Here is a 22245-nt window from a genome sequence, read left to right on the forward strand (position 1 = left end):
GCGTCCTTAATTCCCTTTTTTTGTTCTCCCACAGCTCGCTAGTCTCAGGCCTCCTAGCTCCATATTTGTACTAACCCTAGCTCACTAGTTCTCCTAGTTTCTAGTTCTGTAGATGTTCACCACGTTAGTTCTCGTCATTTCTCCCGCAGATCTTTCTGCTACGTGCTCTGTGTATTAGCTTCCCGGATGTTTCGATTCCTAGCCTCTTAGTCCTGCTGCTTAGCGGAGGTCTTAACTCTGTAGGTATTAGTTTCCGACCTGGCTAGTTATCCTAGTTATAGTTACTCCTTAGTCCTTCTTGCCCCTCCCCCCTGCAGTTTTACGTAGATCTCCAGCTCTTTTTCATTTTCCACTTCTTCTTCTTTCTAATTTTTCTACTTGTGGATTTCTAGCTCTCCTTGTTCTACTTCTCTTAGCACCCTGGTTCAACTAATCCTCCTTTAATAGCTTTCCCAATTCTAGTTCTCCAGTTTATCTAGCGCCCTAGTTATCCACCCATCATGTAAACTTCGGGCTTTTCACTAGCTTTCTGTTCCCTAGCTCCTTCTACCTCCCTATTTATAATTACCTGCCTCCTTACTTTTATTAGCTCTAGCTCTCTAGCTTCCTAATGTTAGTTTTCTACTTCTTCTGTTTTCTAATTCCCTCAGTTGTGGATTTCTTCTCCTTAGTTCTCCTAGTGCACCAGTTCATCTAATTCCACTGTCCTAGCTTTCCCCATTTCCCCAAGTTTTTCAGTTTTCTTGTTTACTAGTTTTCCTGCTTTGAGCTTTTAGTGTTTTATTCAGTTTACCGCGAGCCTACAGTTTTTTTTGCTTATGATTAGATGATGGATTAAATCTTCTGCTGGTGGTCTGACCTTGAATCCTGGATAAGACCTAATAAATAATGTTCTAGCCGCCTCGGGCTGAAGTTCATTACGCTCTGGGTCTCTCCGCTCGGACACACACGGGACGTTTTCAGAAGGACTACATGTTGAATCGGAATGAAGTGGGATGATCCGGACGCACGTTTACGTTTGGTAAAAACGTGACCTTTCTCTCGCTCTCGGTTGAACACCTTCACATCTCTCAGGCTTTTCCCCAGACCGCTCCGCAGCGTCTCGCCGTCCGAGGCATCGTTTTTCGAGCCGCGTCGAATCGAGCCGTTAGAGTAGGACCTGAGAAACATCAGTGAACAGAACATTCTTCATAAATTCCTAAAATAATACAAACAACCGCACTTGATTTAACTTTATTAAACACGCTGAGTACTTACAGTCCAAGCTGGGAAAAGTATGTGCACCCTTTTATTTATATATCTGTATATATCCATCTTACAGTATTTTATTTCACCTCTCTACTTCCATCGTAAAGTGCTTTTTCAGGCTGCCGTATGAAAAGTTTGTATCGTTCATAGGGAAATAAATTACCTGTCAGACCAGTAGAGGTAAGAGCCGTATACAGCGACGGAAAACAGATCAGCGTTGTTGTCTTTCAGAATAATCTCTCGCTCCTTGCCGCTGTCCAGGTGGATTCTCTCGATCCTGTGTGTACGCGCGTCGCACCAGTATAATTTATTTTCCTGAGAAAACAATTTCAAAACAAACGTCAGCCGAGTTAGCGTCACGGCAACAGTCTGGTATAATAAGAACACGGTCGTTTTAGAGCAACGCAGCTACATTCTGCAGGGAGTCTGAAACCTTTCAGTCCTGCTCATGAAGACCTGCAACTCCTACAGGAAGTAAAAAGTGCAGGTCTGAGACAGGACCGGAATCAGCTTCTTCGCCGACTCCTCTATCATCCTGTCTGTTCTCTATCTTTCTTTTCTTTTCAACCAAGACTGTCACCTTTGACCTGGAAGCACTCTCTCATACTTCAGGACTGATCTCCAGGTGAACAGTCAGAAGAATACGGAGCAAACCTGGTAGTCTATGGCGACGCCACTTGGCCAGATTAGTTCAGAGTTAACGAGGACCGTCCGCTCCGATCCGTCCAGACGAGATCTGCTGATTTTCGGGGATTGTCCCGTTTCTGTCCAAACCAGGAAGCTGGAACAGATAAACATAATGAGGTTAAAGCACTCTCACTGAAAGGTTCACTCTCACGCACTCGCAGCGGTGTGATTCTAAAATAAATAATAAAATACAAATGATCTGTAGATGTTTGAGGGATCTCCTGTGCCTCAACTTTACGTGAATAAGACCACAGTGAAGCGTAGGCGTGGTGGTGATGAGCTTGATGAGCGGGAGATTAAAAGCAGCTCTCCGCAGTCGATTTAAACGCTTTTGGACACGGCCGCACGTGTACTGCTCGGAAATGCTCGGAATGGTTTGTGGATGATGAAGTGATTCGAAGGTTAACGTCGTCACTGATAACACCAATACAACGCACCCTTCCAGCGGCTGCACGGCGATGGCTCGAGGCTGATCGAGTCCTTCAGAGATGATCACGGCCCGATACGCAGTGCTCACCCGAGACACCTCGATAAGATCGGAACCGTGATCCGTCCAGTACACGTTACCTAAAATAACGAGATGAACAGCCTCGATCACTCACTCCATCACTCAAATCCATCCCTCCATCCATCCCCATACACTGTACCTGTGATCCAGTCCACCGCGACTCCCTCGGCTCGGACGATGCCGGTGCTCATCACGTCCTCCCTCCACGTCTGATCTCGAGCAGCTCGGGAGATTTTATTGGATCCCAGGTCAGTCCAGTACAGCGTGTCATTTCCTAACAAACCATCGACTTTAAAACCACAGAAACTTTTCAATACAGCTCTAAAGAAAAGGTATTTTTCCCACTCAAGTCTTCATAGCAGATTAGCTTTATTATAAGTGCATGATTATGAAACTCAAAACTATTCCGTCCATCCATCTTCTATACCACTTATCCTAAACTATTATTACAAAAACAAAAAAACGAGAGGAGAAAGAGGTCCTGCAGAGTGTGCAATGTCCTACAGCGTTGAAGTTTAGAAATAGTGTAGGAATAAAGAAATAAACAGAAAGGAAGACAAAATGTGGACTGTTTGATCTATCTGAAGAGTCAAAATGTTTATTTCTTTCTTTGATAAAGCTTAGTAGAATTTTAGTTGCGCTCTCTTTCCTCTTTTCAAACCGGGATTCAACAATCCCGAAAAAATAGAAGATGAAATACAGAATCTGTTTTGGGGGGAACTGATGTAGAAGGCCATCGTGTTGCTTTTTTATAATTCAAAACATCATATTTAGTCATTTTCAGACGTTAACTGTGCAGTAGGTGGAAATGTATTCCTCTCCGACTGCGCTGTAGTTTCAAAGCCACACCCACTGAATGAAAAATAAATGACTCCTCACACTTTCTGATCAATCCCAAGGCCACGTCGTCATCGCTAAATGATATTCAACTCCGTATAGCCATCGTTCTCAATTAATCCACCACCAGGCTAGCATTATACCACTGTTGCTATGGTTACGTCTTAGATGGTGCTATTCTAATCGTTTTCCCCCCCCTTCCACTTTACCTAAAAATGTCTGCACTACAGCCTATAAATCGTCCCTCTCTGGGTAATTAACACGGGCAGTTTAACTGATACATTAACATACAGTCATTCACGAAAGCAGTGCAGAAACACAGGCCAAGTCCAAACTCTTATTCGTCACGGTTGTCATGGTTACAAGTTAAACACGATCAACATCGGCACACGTGATGCATGTTTTGATTGACGTTAGAGGTACAGCTGGGTGATACGAGGATTTAAAACCGATATACTTTTATAAGATATCGTGGGTATGGTGATATATTTTTATAATATTTTGCACTTTAAAAAAAAATATATATATACATATATATATATATATATATATATATATATATACATATATATACATACACACACGTTTCTTTACACACCGTCACTGGGAGAAGCTGATTTGTTTTGCTGCTGCAGATTTTAAATAAACTTCTCCTTTTAAGTGTTAAATATATATTTTTTATGTTTTTAGAAATAATGTAGACATTTATATAAACCATCAAAACTGATTTTATCAGGAAACCTACATATTGTGTGTCATAGAAATGTGCCATATCGCCCAGCCCTATTTAAATGCGAGCCAATCAGAAATGAGTACTGGAAAACTTCTGAGCATTTATATATATATATATATATATATATATATATATATATATATATATATATATATATAATATATATATATATATAACTACTGAGAAAAAAGCTTATAAAGAACTTATAAAAACTACTGAGCATTTATATATATATATATATATATATATATATATATATATATATATTTGTTTATTTGAGTTATTTTAGAATTTCAGACTATTTAAATGATCAGACTATTTTGTGTAGCCATGGCATGCAAGTAAATCACATTTCTAAAGCTCTTTTAAATGTATTTCTGCTACATGTTTTATCTTACGGAGTAACTGAACTCTCTCACTGTTACACCGCAGTATAGATTTTAATGTCTTCCTCCGCCATTTTAGATTAATGACGCGCAATACGAATGAAATTAGAATTCACTGTAAATGACTCGGTGAGCATTAATTTCATTGCCGAGTGAGCCGCTTATTATACAGTTAGGGTTAGAGACGTTCCTCACCTGCGTGGAAGTCCAGTCCGGCCGCTAACAGCGTTCCCGATATGGGAATTAACGTGTCTGAATGATCACCGGGGTCCAAGGATACGCCCCGGATCCCATCATGGGAGGAATAAATCAGGAACGATTCCACGCCTGTGAACGGGACGAGAATCGGTTTGATGGTCAAACTCGATAACTTTTTTTTATTGGTCTGAGTTTATCGATGTGATAAACGGGTGAGTTTAATGCGCGGCGCTGGGTTCACCTCGGCAGGTGGAGCGATCCGCCGTCAGACTGTAACCTGTCGTACAGGAGCAGGTACGAGTGTGTTCGGAGGTGGGCAGGCAGAGCTGTGAACATCCGCCGTTATTCAGCACACACACATTTTTACCTGAGAACACAACACAGAACACACACACACACGGTGTCAGTGTGACTTGAGCCTAAATCCAGCCAATTAATTTTCCACTTTTGTTCAGTGGTGCATTACATCAGGCTGTAAACTCAGGGGGGCATTAAGCAGAGCTCTTACACTCACTCTCTCTCTCACACACACACACACACACACACAAGCATAAAAAGGGAAGCAGATCTACGTCGTTCCTTGACAGAGATACCCAGTTACTCCATTTGAAGTAGAGTAATGAGCGAATCCTTTTACTCCCCTGTGTTCTGTGTCACTGAGATTAATGGCGCTGACTACTTTGCACAAATCTGACGGACTTGCAAAAAGAAACATTTACCTTAAAAACGACTTAATTGTCATTTTTTATCTTAATGTCGCATTAAAAGGATCAGGGCTAGTGTAGCTAATGAACCTGTCTTGGTTATTGATGAATCTCAGGAGCAGCAGCGGCTCGCTAAAGAATAGAAACGGGCAGCGTTTAACCTCTGAAACTACTTTAAAACAGGAAGAAAAGATGAATGGAAACAGCGTGGATCGGCTCCCAGCAGTTCAGGTGATAGGTTAGTAATACGCCTCATTATAAGGTAGGTGGCTGTTTCAGGTTTTATATCAACACGGATAGATAGGTGATGGATTAAAGTCAAACCCAACATTAACGTGCGTTAGTGAGATGTTTAACTACCACAAGCCCCATGACTGCCCCATGATCCTCCTGGTAGAAGGTGCGTTCACATTACCTTTCTGGCCGTCTCTGTCATAAACTCTGATCTGAACCACTCCTGAGGTTTTGGTCCGCAGAACCGCCATGTTTTGTCCGTCCTTCTTTCTCACCGTGCCGATCTGAGCCAAAACGTCATCCGCCCACCACAATTTACTTCCTGATCACAAAAACACAAAGGTAAAGACGCGACACCAGCCACACAACTCAAATAAACCCGTTATTTAAAATCGTGAACAACAATAAATAACGTTTTTTCACCCGCTATATAGTTTTCATTTATTTCAGGACACAAAATACAAAACAGGCTTTATGTTCTCTCCTGTGAGAGTGTAAAACTACCACGCTCTATCGCCATGTTCTCTCAACACTATCCCGATGCCTTCAAAAACACCGCCACCTCGTTCTCTCAGGGGTACAGCAGGTGCCCCAATTTCTCACGAATACCTCAGGAGTACCCCAAATAACACGGCTTGCATGGTTTTCTCAGAAGTACCTATAGTTCCATGCACTCTATGGAAAACCCGCACGGGATCCGCTGGGATCCCGATTCCATCAGGAACACACCGCTATCTGGACTCACGAAGACAATACTGCGATACGGTACATACTGTACACACTACAATCCTCATTTACAATAGAAAGAATCATTTTGTCCCACGATTAAAAGTGTGAAAGTTTTCTGTTTGACATTCCAGACATGTAAAAATGAAAAAAAGGAAAGGAATAACTTTATTAATAATGTATAATAATCTCTGTCCTTGTTCAGGTACTCAGGAGGTTAATTAGATATTAATATTAAAACAATGTGTACAACAATCAGATATCAAGGAAATACTGAGAGAGAGAGAGAGAGAGAGAGAGAGAGAGAGAGAGAGAGAGAGAGAGAGAGAGAGAGAGAAATGTACACTGCTGTGAATTATCACTCAAAAAGAAACTTAAAGATCAGTTCCCCCAATAAAAATAGTAGATGAGCCATTCGACCTATGAATCTGGACTGTGTGGGTGAACAGTACTGGAAGCCAGTTCATAGCCCGAAGCCCGGCCCCCTCCCCCCATCTCACCTCAGTAATATTTCGGGTGGTGCACTCGTCTCGACCCGATTCTCCCATTCGAAAGCAGTGCTGATCGCAGCGTCCTCGCTTTCAGTGGCGGTAAACGGAGAATGTTTTGAGGTCATTAACGTTAAATAAAATCAGTACGTGCTCCACTTCGCCAACATTAGACAAGTACATCGCTAACATCAGTTAATCATGCTGATCAGGGAGCCGCCAGGATATTTCAGCCGACGCAAATTTACAGCTGAGACCATGTGTCTTTTTTCAATTTTTGGACAAATGAGTAAAAGATTAAACAGGCCTACAACGAGACTGCAAAATGAACCCAATTACCATTAAGTTTAAAAGTATTTATAAAGGGTTAAATACGCTGTTTGCGCTCCGGCACCAGTAAGCAAAGGCGTGTTCAAACACTCCGAGCAGCAGATCGGCAGTGAAAAGGCACATTTTTATGAGAAACATTAAACAAGCAATTTGTAAAATGACTGTTTAATCAATAATACCCGTTTTTCCCCTCCTAATTCACATTTTATTCTATTGTCTACATGCACTTTCTCTACTCTAACAGTCATAAATGACATCATACTGATCTGTTTAGCAGTAGTAAACAGTTGGGTCCTGGTTTCAGTGACAAAAATATTGTAATATGACACTGATATATTGAAAATGTTGAAGAAAATGTTACAGATGACACAAAATTATGAACCGCCGTGTGCTTCACAGCAACAATTATTTCAAACAATTTGCCTGTACTACACTTTGTGCAGCAGACGTCATCTAAGGTGGCAATAATAAGGTAAAAATGATCAGATGGTAGGATATTAGTGTTCGTATCACATTTTGAACAGCGCAGTAATAACGGTGTTCGGTATCCGTGTCACCAACGCCTTTAATGAGAAGCTGCTTACACTGACAGCGAGCCAAATCATCTTAAATGAGGAGCATAAGCAGTGTGTGCATGTGCGAGAGAGAGAGAGAGAGAGGGAGGAGGAAAGACCGTACAGAGCACACATGCTTCATTAATTCCACCCTGTCTGATACCATCACACAGACGGACTGCTTGGATTTTGCTTAACAGATTAAAGATTCCCAAAAAAAGAGTGATTATAAAGAGCCGAGGGGGTGTAGAGAAGGAGTCAGGAGTCAGGAGTGGGCATGATGAGCTTCATATGAACATGATAAGAAGGCACCATGCGAGAAATGATTTCTGAAATCAACACAATTTATGGACTGTGAGAACAGAGAGAGAGAGAGAGAGAGAGAGAGAGAGAGAGAGAGAGAGAGAGAGAGAGAGAGAGAGAGAGAAAGTGACCTTGTGTCAGAGACTGTCCTCAATAGGAGCGCTTTTTGCCCTCAGGTGAGACATTTAAGCCTGAATTATTCGAGCGAAACTCAGGAAAGGCAGAGCTGCTCTCACTGGCCCTGGCCTCAATAACTAACATTACACCCCTAATGATGGGGTCAAAGCCACCCAGAAATAATTTTTCCACCAAGACGTATTCCTTTAAAAGCGTGTCTATATTTCTTTAATGTGCCAAACCATTTAAATCAGTTCTAAAAAATAAATAAATAACAATTCCGTGTTCAATCGGAGTGGAGAACTCAGCCAATCGGAGTGGAGAACTCAGGCAGTCGGAGTGGAGAACTCAGCCAATCGGAGTGGAGAACTCAGCCAATCGGAGTGGAGAACTCAGCCAATCGGAGTGGAGAACTCAGGCAGTCGGAGTGGAGAACTCAGCCAATCGGAGTGGAGAACTCAGCCAGTCGGAGTGGAGAACTCAGCCAATCGGAGTGGAGAACTCAGGCAGTCGGAGTGGAGAACTCAGCCAATCGGAGTGGAGAACTCAGCCAATCGGAGTGGAGAACTCAGCCAATCGGAGTGGAGAACTCAGGCAGTCGGAGTGGAGAACTCAGCCAATCGGAGTGGAGAACTCAGCCAGTCGGAGTGGAGAACTCAGCCAATCGGAGTGGAGAACTCAGCCAGTCGGAGTGGAGAACTCAGCCAATCGGCGTGGAGAACTCATCGCTGACGTACGGTATAAGCATGGATTATGATTAGACATTGATTGTGGTTGAGATGAAGAGACGATCGATGGAACAGGTAGTGAACTCTGAAGGAGGACGAGATTAAGGATTAATGACGACTTTGACGAGAAGGAGGTAAAGCAGCTCAGCTGCGTTTCATTTCCTACAATGCAGCATTGCCTTCAACATAGAGGAGGAGGTGAGGGATGCTGGAGGAAGGGTAATTTAATTTCACTGCAACAGATGCTGCAAGTCAAGCCAGGTGTCCTTAGCTGATGATCTCCATCACCAGGAACAGCTGCTGCGCTCGAGCAGTGATTAGCGTCAATCCACAACACAATGAAATGTGTTGTGTGAGAAAGGGGAGATGGGAGCAGAAACCAGCGTCTGAGCGATAACTCTGCACCTCTTCCACATCCTCTGACAGCCACAGTGCTGATCCAGAATCAGATCAGTCTTTATGTCCTCAAATTATAATCCCTCATGACGTAGTAGTGCTTTCACATCATGTTGGATTTACAGTAATGAAATCATTCTCTTTAAACAATGATTAAAAAATGAACAGCTTGTTTCTTGTTTCATATTCATGACAAGAAAGAAAGAGATTGCAAAACACATCCATAAATTGAGATGAATAAGACTAGGCGTATGAACAGAACAAAAGTAATGGCGCCCGTGAGAGAGTATCTACACTAGCTATGCAGTGGCTGAGCTGCGTTACTGGAAGATTTAGTGTGCGGCGACCGTTTACTCGGATTCGGTTCTCTGTGAGCTTATGGAGTTTTAAGGGCGTGGTTAAATGTAAATGTTCCACGAATGCGCTTGGTAAAGCTGCACGCGATTGGTGTTTACCAACATGCACACACAAGCACAAAGTCAGCGACATTTACACACAACACCGCACAAAAAGAGGTTCTAGGTAGTTTTACTAACTGTAGATTGTTTTATTCATGTTTATAAATGTTATTTATTAACTGCTGTAATAACATCTTGTACCATTTGTGCTCACTGTGCTTCTTTAATTATTTTTTGCATTTCTTCCGCATTTATACATACAGTGCTCTGCTTGCTTCTGTTGTTGTGTATATCTCATACTAAACAGTTTTAGATCTTCAAACAAAACACAACATAAAACAAACGCAACCTGAGTAAACACACAATACAGTTTTTATTTACTTATTTTTTATTAAAGCAAAAAAAAAGTTATCCAACATTATCACCCATGTGAAAAACCCACCTCGCCACAATTTAGTACGAGATATACACAAATACAGAAGAAATCAGGATGGGGCTAATACTTTTTCACAGCACTGTATGTCTATTTTTTTAAAATCTTGTATACAAACTACTTCAAAATTTTCACTCAAAATGGTTGGAAACAACTAGCCAAAAAAACCAACAAGGAGTTGAGAGTACAATCTTCACATCCTCATGTGCTAAATACCATAATTCAGAAACGATGGACACACTCAGAAAGTGATTGAACTTACCCAGAAGGCACTACTTCCTCGTTTCCATGACATTTCTTTTCTTTTTAAAAGCAGCAAATAATTTCACATAAAGCTGTTAATAAACTGGAGCCAAACTCCAGTTCCCTTTCAAAGGGAACTTCGACGTTGCATTTAGCGTAACAGTATGGGAGCGCCTTGCGCGCGTGACCGGTATCTGAAGCTTGTGTAAAATCACGCCTCTTCTTATAGACCTGCCATGATCAGGTGACGTGGTATTTAAGCGCGTCGCATGATATATATATGGCACCTGTGAACAACGCCGCCAGCCTTATTATCTTCAGAGAGACTGTATGTCTGTTGTTTGTGTGACAAAAGAAAAAGAAACGCTTCATTTCTACTCCATTTTTCTCAGTATCTCTAAACTTTTCTATCCCTTTTTAGAAAAAGAAAAGAGAGGGAAATAATGAGCGAGAGGGATTTCAGGAAGTGTGTTACGCCTTGCTCCCGTTTAATCACGGGAGGAGATGGACACGCTTTCTGCGTGAAGTGTTTGGGCATAGAGCATGCTACAGCAGCCCTCGAGGGGTCTGACTGTCAGCATTGTGAAAGTTTCACGATTAGGCAGCTACGCTCTCGGCTCGCTCTCTTCTCGTCCGAAGGGAGTTGGGTTTCAGAGCCTCGCGGATCTGGGCCGGCCGCTGCCGAGGCAGCCAGCTGGCTCAGGTCCTGGGGTTCTTGTATGGATTTGGAAGAGGAGCCAGAGACGAGCGCTGCTCTATCTCTTGCTCTGTCTTCCGGGTCCGGCTCTCCGCCTGACTTTAGAGCTCACGTCGCGACTCCTCCTTCCCCTATGGAAAGCCAAAACACCCTCGCTGACTCCGAGGAGTCGGTAAAGGGTGCCACTGCACCAAAAACCGACAGCGGCTCTCAAGCATATAAAGAGCTGCTTGAGGTGATCACTAGGGCGGTTCAAAAGTTGAATATAGACTGGCCCGGGGAAGAGGAAGTGACTCGTAGCAGGCTGGATGAGCGCTTCCTCTCCAGTGAAAATAAATATAAATCTCCCTCACACTGCAGAAAACTCCCCTTTTTTCCAGAAGTGCATGAAGAGATATCACGCTTCTGGAGAAAACCATACACTAGCCGTGTTTATAACACCGCAACGTCTGATTGACAATGGCAGTGTTGCAGGCCTACCAAGCAGACCTGCTGAGTGAGCTAGATACTGGTGAGGGCCCGAGGCAGTGGCAGATTTATCTGATAAACCACAGATTTATCTCTCCGGGCGACCAAACAAACGGCCCGCCATATCGGCCGTTCAATGGGTAGCCTGGTTGTGGCGGAGAGGCACCTATGGCTCAACCTCTCAGGGATGGGGGACAAAGATAAGATCTCCTTGCTGAATGCCCCTGTTAAACCTTCCGGCCTGTTTGGCGGCGCGGTCAATGCCATTGTCGACAGCAAATGGCGGCGTTCAGCCAGTTCCTTCCCCGCCGTGTCGAGTTCGCACGGGTCTCCACGAGTGGCTCCCTTGCGACTCCGGGGCATCCGTCTACTAAACTACCTGGACGACTTGTTAATTCTAGCATGATCCAGGGAACAGGCGGTTCAACATCGAGATGTTGCTCTCGCCCACATGAGGAGCTTGGGGCTCAGGTTGAACCTCAAGCAAAGTATGCTTTCTCCAGTGCAGAGGACAACTTTTCTAGGGGTTATATGGGGTTCTACTACGATGAGGGCATTTCTATCCCCAACACGCGTACAATCGATCCTATCAACTTTACGAGAGGCTGTTTTTACGAGAGCAGCCAACGTCATACCGTTGGGCCTATTGCACATGAGACCATTTCAGTGGTGGCTGAAAAGTTGGAGGTTTCATCCGAGGATGAAACCTCTGAGAGTAATCAGTGTTACGCGGCGATGCCTACGTGCTCTGAGTATTTGGAGGTGCCTAGCCTCGGGTCACACTCTACCGCAAGACGGTAATGACCCTCACGGGCTGGGGTACAGTCTTAAATGGCTGTCCAGCTCACGGTCTTTGGAGCGGCCACACACATTGATTCGTTATTACAGCCTGGATATTCATTCCACCCCGGGCTCGAGTGTCTTGCAGTGACCCTCGGTCTTGGGTATTTTTGAACAGGCTGTACTCTCTGTATGACGGAGTGGGTATTCCCGTTCCCATACTGTTATGCTAAATGCAACGTCAAAGTTCCCTTTGAAAGGGAACGTCAGGGTGACGCATGTAACCCTGTTCCCTGAGAAGGGAACGAGACGTTGCATAGCATTGAAATACCAGGGCAGGCCTGTGAATTGCGTCTTCGCTTCAGATAATAGAGGCTGGCGGCGTGGTTCACAGGTGCCATATTTATGTCATGCGACGCGCTTAATTGCCACGTCACCTGATCATGGCAGGCCTATAAGTAGAGGCATGATTTTACACAAGCTTCAGATACCGGTCACGCGCGCAAGGCGCTCCCATACTGTTATGCTAAATGCAACGTCTCGTTCCCTTCTCAGGGAACAGGGTTACATGCGTAACCCCGACAATTTCTGAGTTAATAAACAGACAGAAAGCTTCTTTTCTTGACACGTGAAGTCTGTTTGAGAAGAAACCATATGGACATTACTGTTCAACTCCAAACACGACTCTTAGTGTGTACTAGTCTGTTTTAGACCGCTGTGTAAGAACGAGGGAATAAAAATACAAAGTGGAACCCTCAGAACCCTGACCTCTTATTTATTAATTATTTATTAATAATTCATTAAAAATGAGCAGAAGATTGTGAGGGATGAACACACTATACTGCTGTATTCCTGAACCTTACCCATAACCGCTAGTGCTGTCCCCTTCACCAGCTCCTTCTTTAAGCTGTCAATCACCTCCAGGCCGCTCCCATCCAGGTTACATCTATTAATGGTCCCGTTTCCCGAGTTGATAAAGTAGAGTTTGCTAGAAGAGTAGTCTATAGACAGACCTGCGGCGCAACACACACACATATAAAGCACAACTCGAATAAACATTAAAAAATTGTCGTATAAAGTCCCTATGAATCGTCTGTAGATATCCAGTGTGAAGTCACGGCTCTGTTAAGAGTGCTCTCAGCTATCACGTGCATGCTCGGTGCTCTGTGTAAATGTCAGTGCAAGTCAGATTTATTCATCTTGAAAATTCTTTAAGAAAAGAATAAGTAAAAATGGCAGTTATAAAGAGGAATAAGGTGCACATAATCAGTGTCGCCTTATCCACATGCATTAGAGTTGTGATTCATTTCCAGGGAATTAAACCCAGCTCATGATGATGCACATAGTGTTCAGGTTCAGACAGATCTGAAATGTTCCACAGTCTCTCACTAGTTCTGACTGTTACTAAATTACCTGCTTCATGAATATGCATTAATGTTCAATCATCTTGCCAAACTGTGCTTTGACCTCGTCCCTGAATAACTAAGATAACTGGAATATTCCAAATAAATATGCTAGAACTGCAGATAGAAATGACTTTTACCGACTGGATCTTTCTGGTTCTGATGCAGGATCTTGCTGTTGCTGCCGTCCATGTTGGCCACGTTTATGGTGTTTCCATCGGTCCAGTACATTTTCCTGCAAAAACACCACAACACGAGCTGTGTGATACAGCTCCGATTACAGACACGCGCCCGAGAATGGCGTTGTATTTTACTCTCTACATGCATCAGACATTTCGTTACGTGAACAGTTTGAGATAAATGTAAGCTCCAGAAGAGGATTAATGAGGCACACAGCTAAACTGTGCATTCAGTACATTCAGGATAAATGACAACTAAAGTTGATGCAGCACTTCTACTGTAATGTTGTGCCGAGCAACAATAACACTGACGCATTAGGGTGGTAGCACAAAGTATTGATTAAAAGGGTGCCAATAATTGTTGCACACCTATATTTAACAAAGATATATATTTTTGATAAAGCTGAGTTGTGTTTGCAGTTGTTTAATATCCATGAGAGCAGAGTATTTTTGTGAATTTCTTGAAAATAACAAAAGCCTTCTTTGCTCATATTTACCAAGGGTGCCAATATTAGTATATACATACATATATATATATATATATATATATATATATATATATATATATATATATATCAATATTGTGATAAATGATCATATTGCCCAGCCCTAGTGTGAGGACCTTCCCATCTCTGAAGAAGATTCTGTGGAAAAACAGACCACACTGAAAAGCAAAACCTGCATGTCACTGCTTTTTACAAAAACAAAACAAAACAAAACAAAAAAACAACGTTAAAAACAACATGGTGAAGGTTTTGCTTTTCAGTGCAACACGTCGTCTTCAGGTCACAGATGAACAGCAGTAGTCAGTGTATTGCATTTCATGTTTTTCCCCCAGTGGTGTGACCGTTCCCCATCTGGAACACAATCTTCTCTACACCCATCAGCAGGTGGATTTATACAAATGAAGAAACACGTGACTGACGAGCCGAGCAGGGGTAAGATAAACGCTAATACAGGACTGTCTGATTAAGAGTTGCTTAATGAGCGTGTGTGCTTAAGCAGACTTAATAAGCTGCATGAGTGTGCGTGCGTCTTTGAGAAGTTCGGTGGCATTTAAGGGCATGATTCAGTAATTAGCTCTCTGACCAATGTGTAGTGTTCACTCAGCAACTCTGACACTCACAGTCTAAACCCAAAATGTGTGACTGTGAAATGTGATGGAGACGCGCCGCTGCCGTCCTAACAGTGTTCTTTGGCTGTGTATCACGTGTTGTGTTTCTCTGTGACCTATCCATCGATCCATCCAGCCATCCATTCATTAATCCATCCATCAATCCATTAACCCATCCATCCATCCATTAATCCATCCATTAATCCATCCATCCATCCATTAATCCATTCATTAATCCATCAATCCATTAATCCAAACATCTATCCATCCATTAATCCAAACATCCATCCATTAAACCAAACGTCCATCCATCAATCCAGCCATCCATCCATTAATCCATTCATTAATCCATCAATCCATTAATCCAAACATCTATCCATCCATTAATCCAAACATCCATCCATTAATCCAAACATCCATCCATTAAACCAAACGTCCATCCATCAATCCAGCCATCCATCCATTAATCCATTTATTAATCCATCAATCTATTAATCCAAACATCTATCCATCCATTAATCCAAACATCCATCCATCAATCCATCCATCCGCCCATTAATCCATTCATTAATTCATCCATCCACCCATTAATCCATCCATGAATCCATCCATCCATTAATCCATCCATCCATTAATCCATCAATTCATTAATGCATCCATCCATCCATCCATTAATCCATCAATCCATTAATCCATCCATTGATCCATCCATCCAGCCATTAATCAATCTATCCATCCATTAATCCATCCATCCGGCTTTTTATATGTGAAGTGACACCTGAACTCATGTTCTCAATTCTATTTAAATTAGTTACGATGCTGTAAAGAAGCGACAAATCCAAACGATGGTCTCGAACGATTAATACAATGCGCGTGGTCCGACGTCTCTTCAGTTCCCCGCTCACAACTTTAGTTCCTACCTACAATTACTTCCCATCTACTGGAAGAAAATCTCATAAGCGTGGTTTTATCTTCTCCCTGCATATACGAGCTCTCATTAAACGTGTACACAGACAGTAGGTAGAAAAATAAAGCTTGGAAGGAAGTAGCAGAAATCGTTGGTGTGTGTGTGTGTGTGTGTGTGTGTATGCAACTAATATAGTTAGATCCCTTTGCTAATCTAATCTGAGAACGAAGGTGAGTGTGTAACACGTAAATCACACAATGGATTAGAGTTAGTTTTAAAAGATACAGTACATAACTAGTACCGTTTCTTATCTGGACTGGCCACGCCCACAAGATTCAAACTATAACTGATATCGCTCTGGTCACCTTCCTTCGAAATAAGGCTATATATAAATGAGACAATTCACACTCCGTAATGCACCATGAGCTCTATATTTGTGTACAGGTGAAAGTGTACTGGTGTTATGACTTTCACCAAATCCACACTGGTTCAAAACTGCACAATCATTAGCATCAGCTGAGAGTGCAATACAGCACACTCAACACATACTGCAACTAAATATATATATATATATATATATATATATATATATAAATATAAAATAGACTTGACTGTTTTTATCTCCGTTTATTTATGTTCATGTCGTTATAACTGGCCCGGAACGAAACTGGCATCTTAGAGCCACAGGTCTTACACAGTCCCAGAATAAAATCCGCTCTCTGTTTAAATGTACATTTAAACGTTACCCTTTAGCTGGATGCAGGACGAGGCACTTTGGCTTGTCGATGCCGTGAACGATGGCGGTTCTGAGTGAGCCGTCTAGACGAGCGACGTTAATCTGAGTCTCATCACCGTCTGAGCTCATCCAGTACAGATTCCTGGACAACCAGTCCACAGATAAACCTCGAACATTCAGCAATTCTAAAAACAAACAACAAAAACCCACTGAAAATATATTCGTAAACAGTCTGGGTTTGTGCAGATGCTTCAGAATGAAACTCTAGACAGAGTTCAGATAGTTTCAGAAGAGATGTCTTTTGTGTGTGTGTGTGTGCGTGTGTGTGTGTGTGTGTGTGTGTATATTATGTAGCCCCATGTTACAAGGTGAAGTTTTTTTGCTTCATTAAAAATAATAAAATCTGAATTGTAATCTGCAACGAAACACTTCTGATAACTGGAGATCAGTGTTTCACTTAGTTCTAGGACTAGGACTTACTCCTGTGTTTTGGATCGTTGTCTTGCTGCATACTCCAGTTGCGCTTGAGTTTAAACTTACGGACTGAAGACCGGACATTCTCCTTTAGGATTTTCTGGTAGAAAGCAGAATTCATGTTTCCCTCAATTACTGCAAGTTACCCAGGAATTGTAGCAGCAAAGCATCCCCACACCATCACACTTCCACCACCATGCTTGACCATACGTATGATGTTCTTTTTATGGAATTCAGTGTTTGGTTTACGCCAGATGTAACAAGACACCTGTCTTCCAAACAGTTCCACTTTCAACTCATCAATCCACAGAACATTCTAGCAAAAGGTTTGAGGATCATCAAGGTGTGTTTTGGCAACATTCAGATGAGCCTTAATATTGTTCTGGGTTAGTAGTGGTTTTCACCTCACCACTCTTCCATGGATGCCATTTTCCCCCAGTGTCTTTCTGATAATGCAGTCATGAACAGTGACCTTTATTGATGCAGGAGAGGCCTGTAGGTCCTTTGATGTTGTCCTTGGTTCTTCTGTGACTTCCTGGATGAGTCGTCGCTGTGCTCTTGGAGGAATTTTTGAAGGTCAGCCACTTCTGGGAAGGTTCACTACTGTGCCTAGTTTTTCCATTTGGAGATAATGACTATCACTGTGGTTTTTTGGAGTCCCAGAGACTTTGAAATAGCTTTGTTACCCTTCCCAGACTGATGTATTTCCATCACCTCATCATTTCTGCATCTCTTTCAACTTTGGCAGAGTGTGTTACTGTATAAGACCTTTTAACCAACTTCCTGCTGTTGAGAAAGTTCTATTTAAGTGTTGATTTGATTGAACAGGGTTTGCAGTAATCAGATCTGGTTGTGTCTAGTCCAGCTGAACCCCATTATGGATGCAGTTTCATAGATTTTATTGTGTGTTTACTCAGACTGCCTGTATTTCACCTTAGAGTTTAGTATGAGATACACACAAATACAGAAGAAATCAGAACCTTTTCACAGCGCTGTGTTATATATTATATATAAAAACACACACTTATACACACACACACACACACACAAACACACACACACACAAAGTACCTCCAGAAATGATCGCCTCAAGCCTGGTCCCGTTAATCAACGCCCGTTTTATTGTCCGGGTTTTAACATCGGCCCAGTAAATCCGCTCCTCAGTCGCATCGTAATCCACGGCTGTGACATCATTGATGTCTGGCACCGTTACCGCGGTGATGATGTTGATGTAGGGATTGTCGATGTCGACGCCTCGGATTTCCGATCTCCGTGCATACAGCAAAAACCTTTTCTCAACTTCACAGAGAGGGCACAAACACACACACACAAATATAAATATAAACATGCATGTCATAAAACAATTACATTATTAACAGAACATTTACTAGTTATGTAAATAATCCTCTGCATGAGTTCTGCAAGAGGCATATTTAGAGTTTATGCTCTATTACAGAATGACAACGGGAATTTTTTAATAATATTTGCTCTACATTTTATCTACAAGTTTTATTTGTGCATTTGTGTTTCCAACATGAAAGCGTGTGCTTTTTATAATGAACAAGAAACATCTGGAACTTCATTTAAGTCAGAGTTGTTTATATTAATCATCACCATTACTAACACTTGTGTTAAATTAGTAATCATGCTTAGTGCAAGAACTGAAAAAAACTGCACCTGTTCGCTAACACAGAAACACACCACACATTTGACATTTTTCCTTCGCTGCTCTGTTTTACATTCCGTCATCTACAGCTTCTCCCCCTCTCCTGACCTCTGCACTATTCTCCGGAGGTTTTAAAAGAGGAAATTCAAATGAACCTCCGTTTCCCCTCCGTGTTAAGAGTTTAGCTAGGTCAGCGGAGTCTCCTGGGACACACTGTAATTGTTCCAAGATCACAGCTTTTTCCTTCTTTAAAAGTGTTTGCAAACGGACCTTGGCGTAACAATTCAGTGCTGTACTTCTAAAAGTGTTCATATTAATGCCAGAGTTTAAAAATAGATCACAGAGCAGAGAAGACACGCCTTTAAGGTCATATATGGACATGTGGGCATGTCTCTGGCTTTCATATACAACAGCCTGCAAGTAGGAAGAAGGAAGAGAAAGAGAGATAGAGAGAAGTCTGACCCCGACCTGTGCTTGGACAGGTAAGACTAGATGTGGGGTTCGCTCTGACAGGAATGAGTGCAGGTCTCAGTCACCTGAGCAGGTATGATTAGGGGTGTCGCCCATATAGGCAGCTATAACTGAGGAAGCAGGACTCACCTGGAATGTATGATTGGGAGTGTGTCTCCCCTGGGTGGGTGTGGTCAGGGGTGTGTCCCCATGGGTGGGCGTGTCTCCCCTGAGTGAGTGTGGTCAGGATGGGTGTGGTCGGGTGTGTGTCTCACCTTAGTAGGTGTTGTCAGGGGTGTGTCACCTTTATAGGTATTAGTTTTTGGGGTTGGGGGGTAGTGTTGGTGGTGGGGTGTCACCCTGGTAGATGTGGTCAGGGGTGTGTCTCACCTTTGTAGGTGTGGTTGGGGGTGTGTCTCACCTTTGTAGGTGTGGTTGGGGGTGTGTCTCACCTTTGTAGGTGTGGTTGGGGGTGTGTCTCACCTTTGTAGGTGTGGTTGGGGGTGTGTCTCACCTTTGTAGGTGTTGTTGGGGCTGTGTCTCACCTTTGTAGGTGTGGTTGGGGGTGTGTCTCACCTTTGTAGGTGTTGTTGGGGCTGTGTTTCACCTTTGTGGGTGTGGTCGGGGGGTGTCTCACCTTTGAAGGTGTGGTCGGGGGTGTGTCTCACCTTTGTAGGTGTGGTTGGGGGTGTGTCTCACCTTTGTAGGTGTGGTCGGGGGTGTGTCTCACCTTTGTAGGTGTGGTCGGGGGGGTGTCTCACCGCTGTAGGTGTGGTCGGGGGGGTGTCTCACCGCTGTAGGTGTGGTTGGGGGTGTGTCTCACCGTTGTAGTTGGGGTTGGGGGTGTGTCTCACCGTTGTAGTTGTGGTTGGGGGTGTGTCTCACCTTGGCAGGTGTGATTGTTTGGAGAAAGCTTCATCAAGTAAGGACAGGCACAGGAAGCAGAGCCATTATAGTTGATGAGACACAGATGAGAGCAGAGACCTCGTCCTCCTTTACTGTCACACGGGTTAGGAGCTGAGAGAGAGAGAGAGAGAGAGAGAGAGAGAGAGAGAGAGAGAGAGAGAGAGAATGCTTTTAAGTGCACTAATTCACTCCCACTGCATTAAAGCACGTATTATTTTATTATTTGATATGATCATTATTTAAATGCTACTCTAAAACGTTTCTCTCTCTCACACACACACACACACACACACACACACACACACACACACACAGCTACAGGCCATATTTCTTATTCACATCACTACTGGTTTTTTATCTTATTTAAAGCAGTTTGCAACAAATCAAACAATGCTATATTTAATAAATAGTTAAATAAGCCATGAAATTACCAAAACATTCTGTATTAGAAAGTTATTTGCTTGTTTTTAGATCATTCTTTTAACACACACACACACACACACACACACACACACACACACACACACACACACACACAATATATAATGCAGCTTAGCTAACTATTTGAAAGACTTTTTCCTAATATTAATGGATGGAAAAGATGCCTTTCTTTAACATACAAAGCCTCAATGACACGCAGAGAAACCCCACACAACTTGAGCATACACGGAGAAAGAAAAAGAAAGTGTATTTTGAAGGACAGCTCAACAACAGGACACACACAAAAAGAGACTAGTCTTTATTCGTTTTTGACATTTTATGAAAACCCTATTTAGTTAAGATTTGAAAGCTGATATTTAAGCTGACATTTATTTATTTATTTATTTGGCTTTCTTCCCATTTTCATCATGGCCATTTTCCCAGCCTGCTCGGCCCAATCATACCAACAGGGAGGGTGAAGGCTAACACGTCCTCCCTCCGAGACACGTGAAGCCAGAAGACTGCACCGTCTACTCTCTTCGCACAGTGTTCATGAGCACACAGATGTCTGTAATTGGCTAGTGTCTCTGTGATTGACGGGGGAAAGAGATTATGCCCCTCCCACACCAATTTTTCTCTCCTGGCCCCTAGCCATGGCATCATCAGCAGTCGATCTCACTCTCCAGACAATAACGTAAACACTTCACTTCAATGGATTTCTGCTGCTCTTACAACAGACCTTGTTTACTTAAAAAAACATATCACAATGAGGTTTTTATTCTTGCCATCATCGTTTGAGAAGGAATTCAGAGGCAGACAACAGTCATTGTTTATAAATTACATTTACATTTAGATTTTACACACACACACACACACACACACACACACACACACACACACACACACACACACACACAGTAGAAGAGCCACTAAAACAGAAAAATATTCATAAAACAAAATATAATGGCTAAGGATTAACAAAGCCAATAAAAACTGGCATTTTATGAAACACACACACAGAAATAGATCGAAACACACAATGGTGCACACACACACACACACACACACACACACACACACACACATATTATATATATATGTGTGTAAAAATACAGATGCTTGGACACACAGGTTTATAATAAATGCACACCGTCTAATACATTATGGTTTCTATAGTAACAGCTCATTCACTCTGCACGTGAACATCAAATAAAGCCACACAATAATTTGAATACATCATACACACTGAATCCATTCCGCACACACAGGTGCACCATGGCAACCATTTCCAACCCTTCTGCCAGCCCATAATAAACTATTCATTTAAAAAGTGCGACTCCACTCCTCTCCCAGACGCCAAAATAAATACGATGATATCCCCTAACCTGCCCGAGTTCTCCAGGGTGTTTACTTATTGTTTATTTCTTTACTTTGGTACACAATCTTGTCCAAAAAGTACATTAATCTCATTAAGGAGATTGAATAAAGCTGGAAGTGTGTGTGTGTGAGCGAGAAAGAGAGTGTTTCAACACTCTCCCATCCCCGTATGTATCGATCAATTCTCCTGAACTGAAAGTCAGACGAGGGATTTTGTTATTTTGAGTCGGCTGCCAAAATGTTATGATGCGTCGAATCCGCAGGAGCCGAACACCAACCGGCTCCTATTAAAAGCTTTCCGGAATGTTCTTCTACATAATCTATACCACCTGCCAGGAGCAGAGCACTTGTGTGTGTGAGTGCAGCACCGACAACTGTTTTTATTCCACCTGCTGGCAGAGCTACTACAGTACAGGG

General features: G+C 42.6%; 1 protein-coding gene across 1 annotated transcript in view; it reads right to left on the reverse strand.

The window, feature by feature from the left end:
- Positions 1-22245, reverse strand: part of LOC108259480 (low-density lipoprotein receptor-related protein 1B) — a 217853-nt gene that overhangs the window by 82983 nt on the left and 112625 nt on the right. The window contains exons 28-40 of the mRNA XM_053676680.1: positions 20011-20142; positions 18081-18308; positions 16546-16720; positions 13740-13834; positions 13060-13209; positions 5717-5857; positions 4839-4964; positions 4595-4726; positions 2583-2717; positions 2373-2502; positions 1903-2029; positions 1412-1563; positions 1035-1159 (exon numbers count right to left, since the gene is read on the reverse strand). Of these exons, the coding sequence (XP_053532655.1) occupies positions 1035-1159; positions 1412-1563; positions 1903-2029; positions 2373-2502; positions 2583-2717; positions 4595-4726; positions 4839-4964; positions 5717-5857; positions 13060-13209; positions 13740-13834; positions 16546-16720; positions 18081-18308; positions 20011-20142 (1848 nt within the window). The remainder of the gene's footprint in view (positions 1-1034; positions 1160-1411; positions 1564-1902; positions 2030-2372; positions 2503-2582; positions 2718-4594; positions 4727-4838; positions 4965-5716; positions 5858-13059; positions 13210-13739; positions 13835-16545; positions 16721-18080; positions 18309-20010; positions 20143-22245) is intronic.

This window comes from Ictalurus punctatus, chromosome 27 (assembly GCF_001660625.3).
Source record: "Ictalurus punctatus breed USDA103 chromosome 27, Coco_2.0, whole genome shotgun sequence".
NCBI lineage: Eukaryota > Metazoa > Chordata > Actinopteri > Siluriformes > Ictaluridae > Ictalurus > Ictalurus punctatus.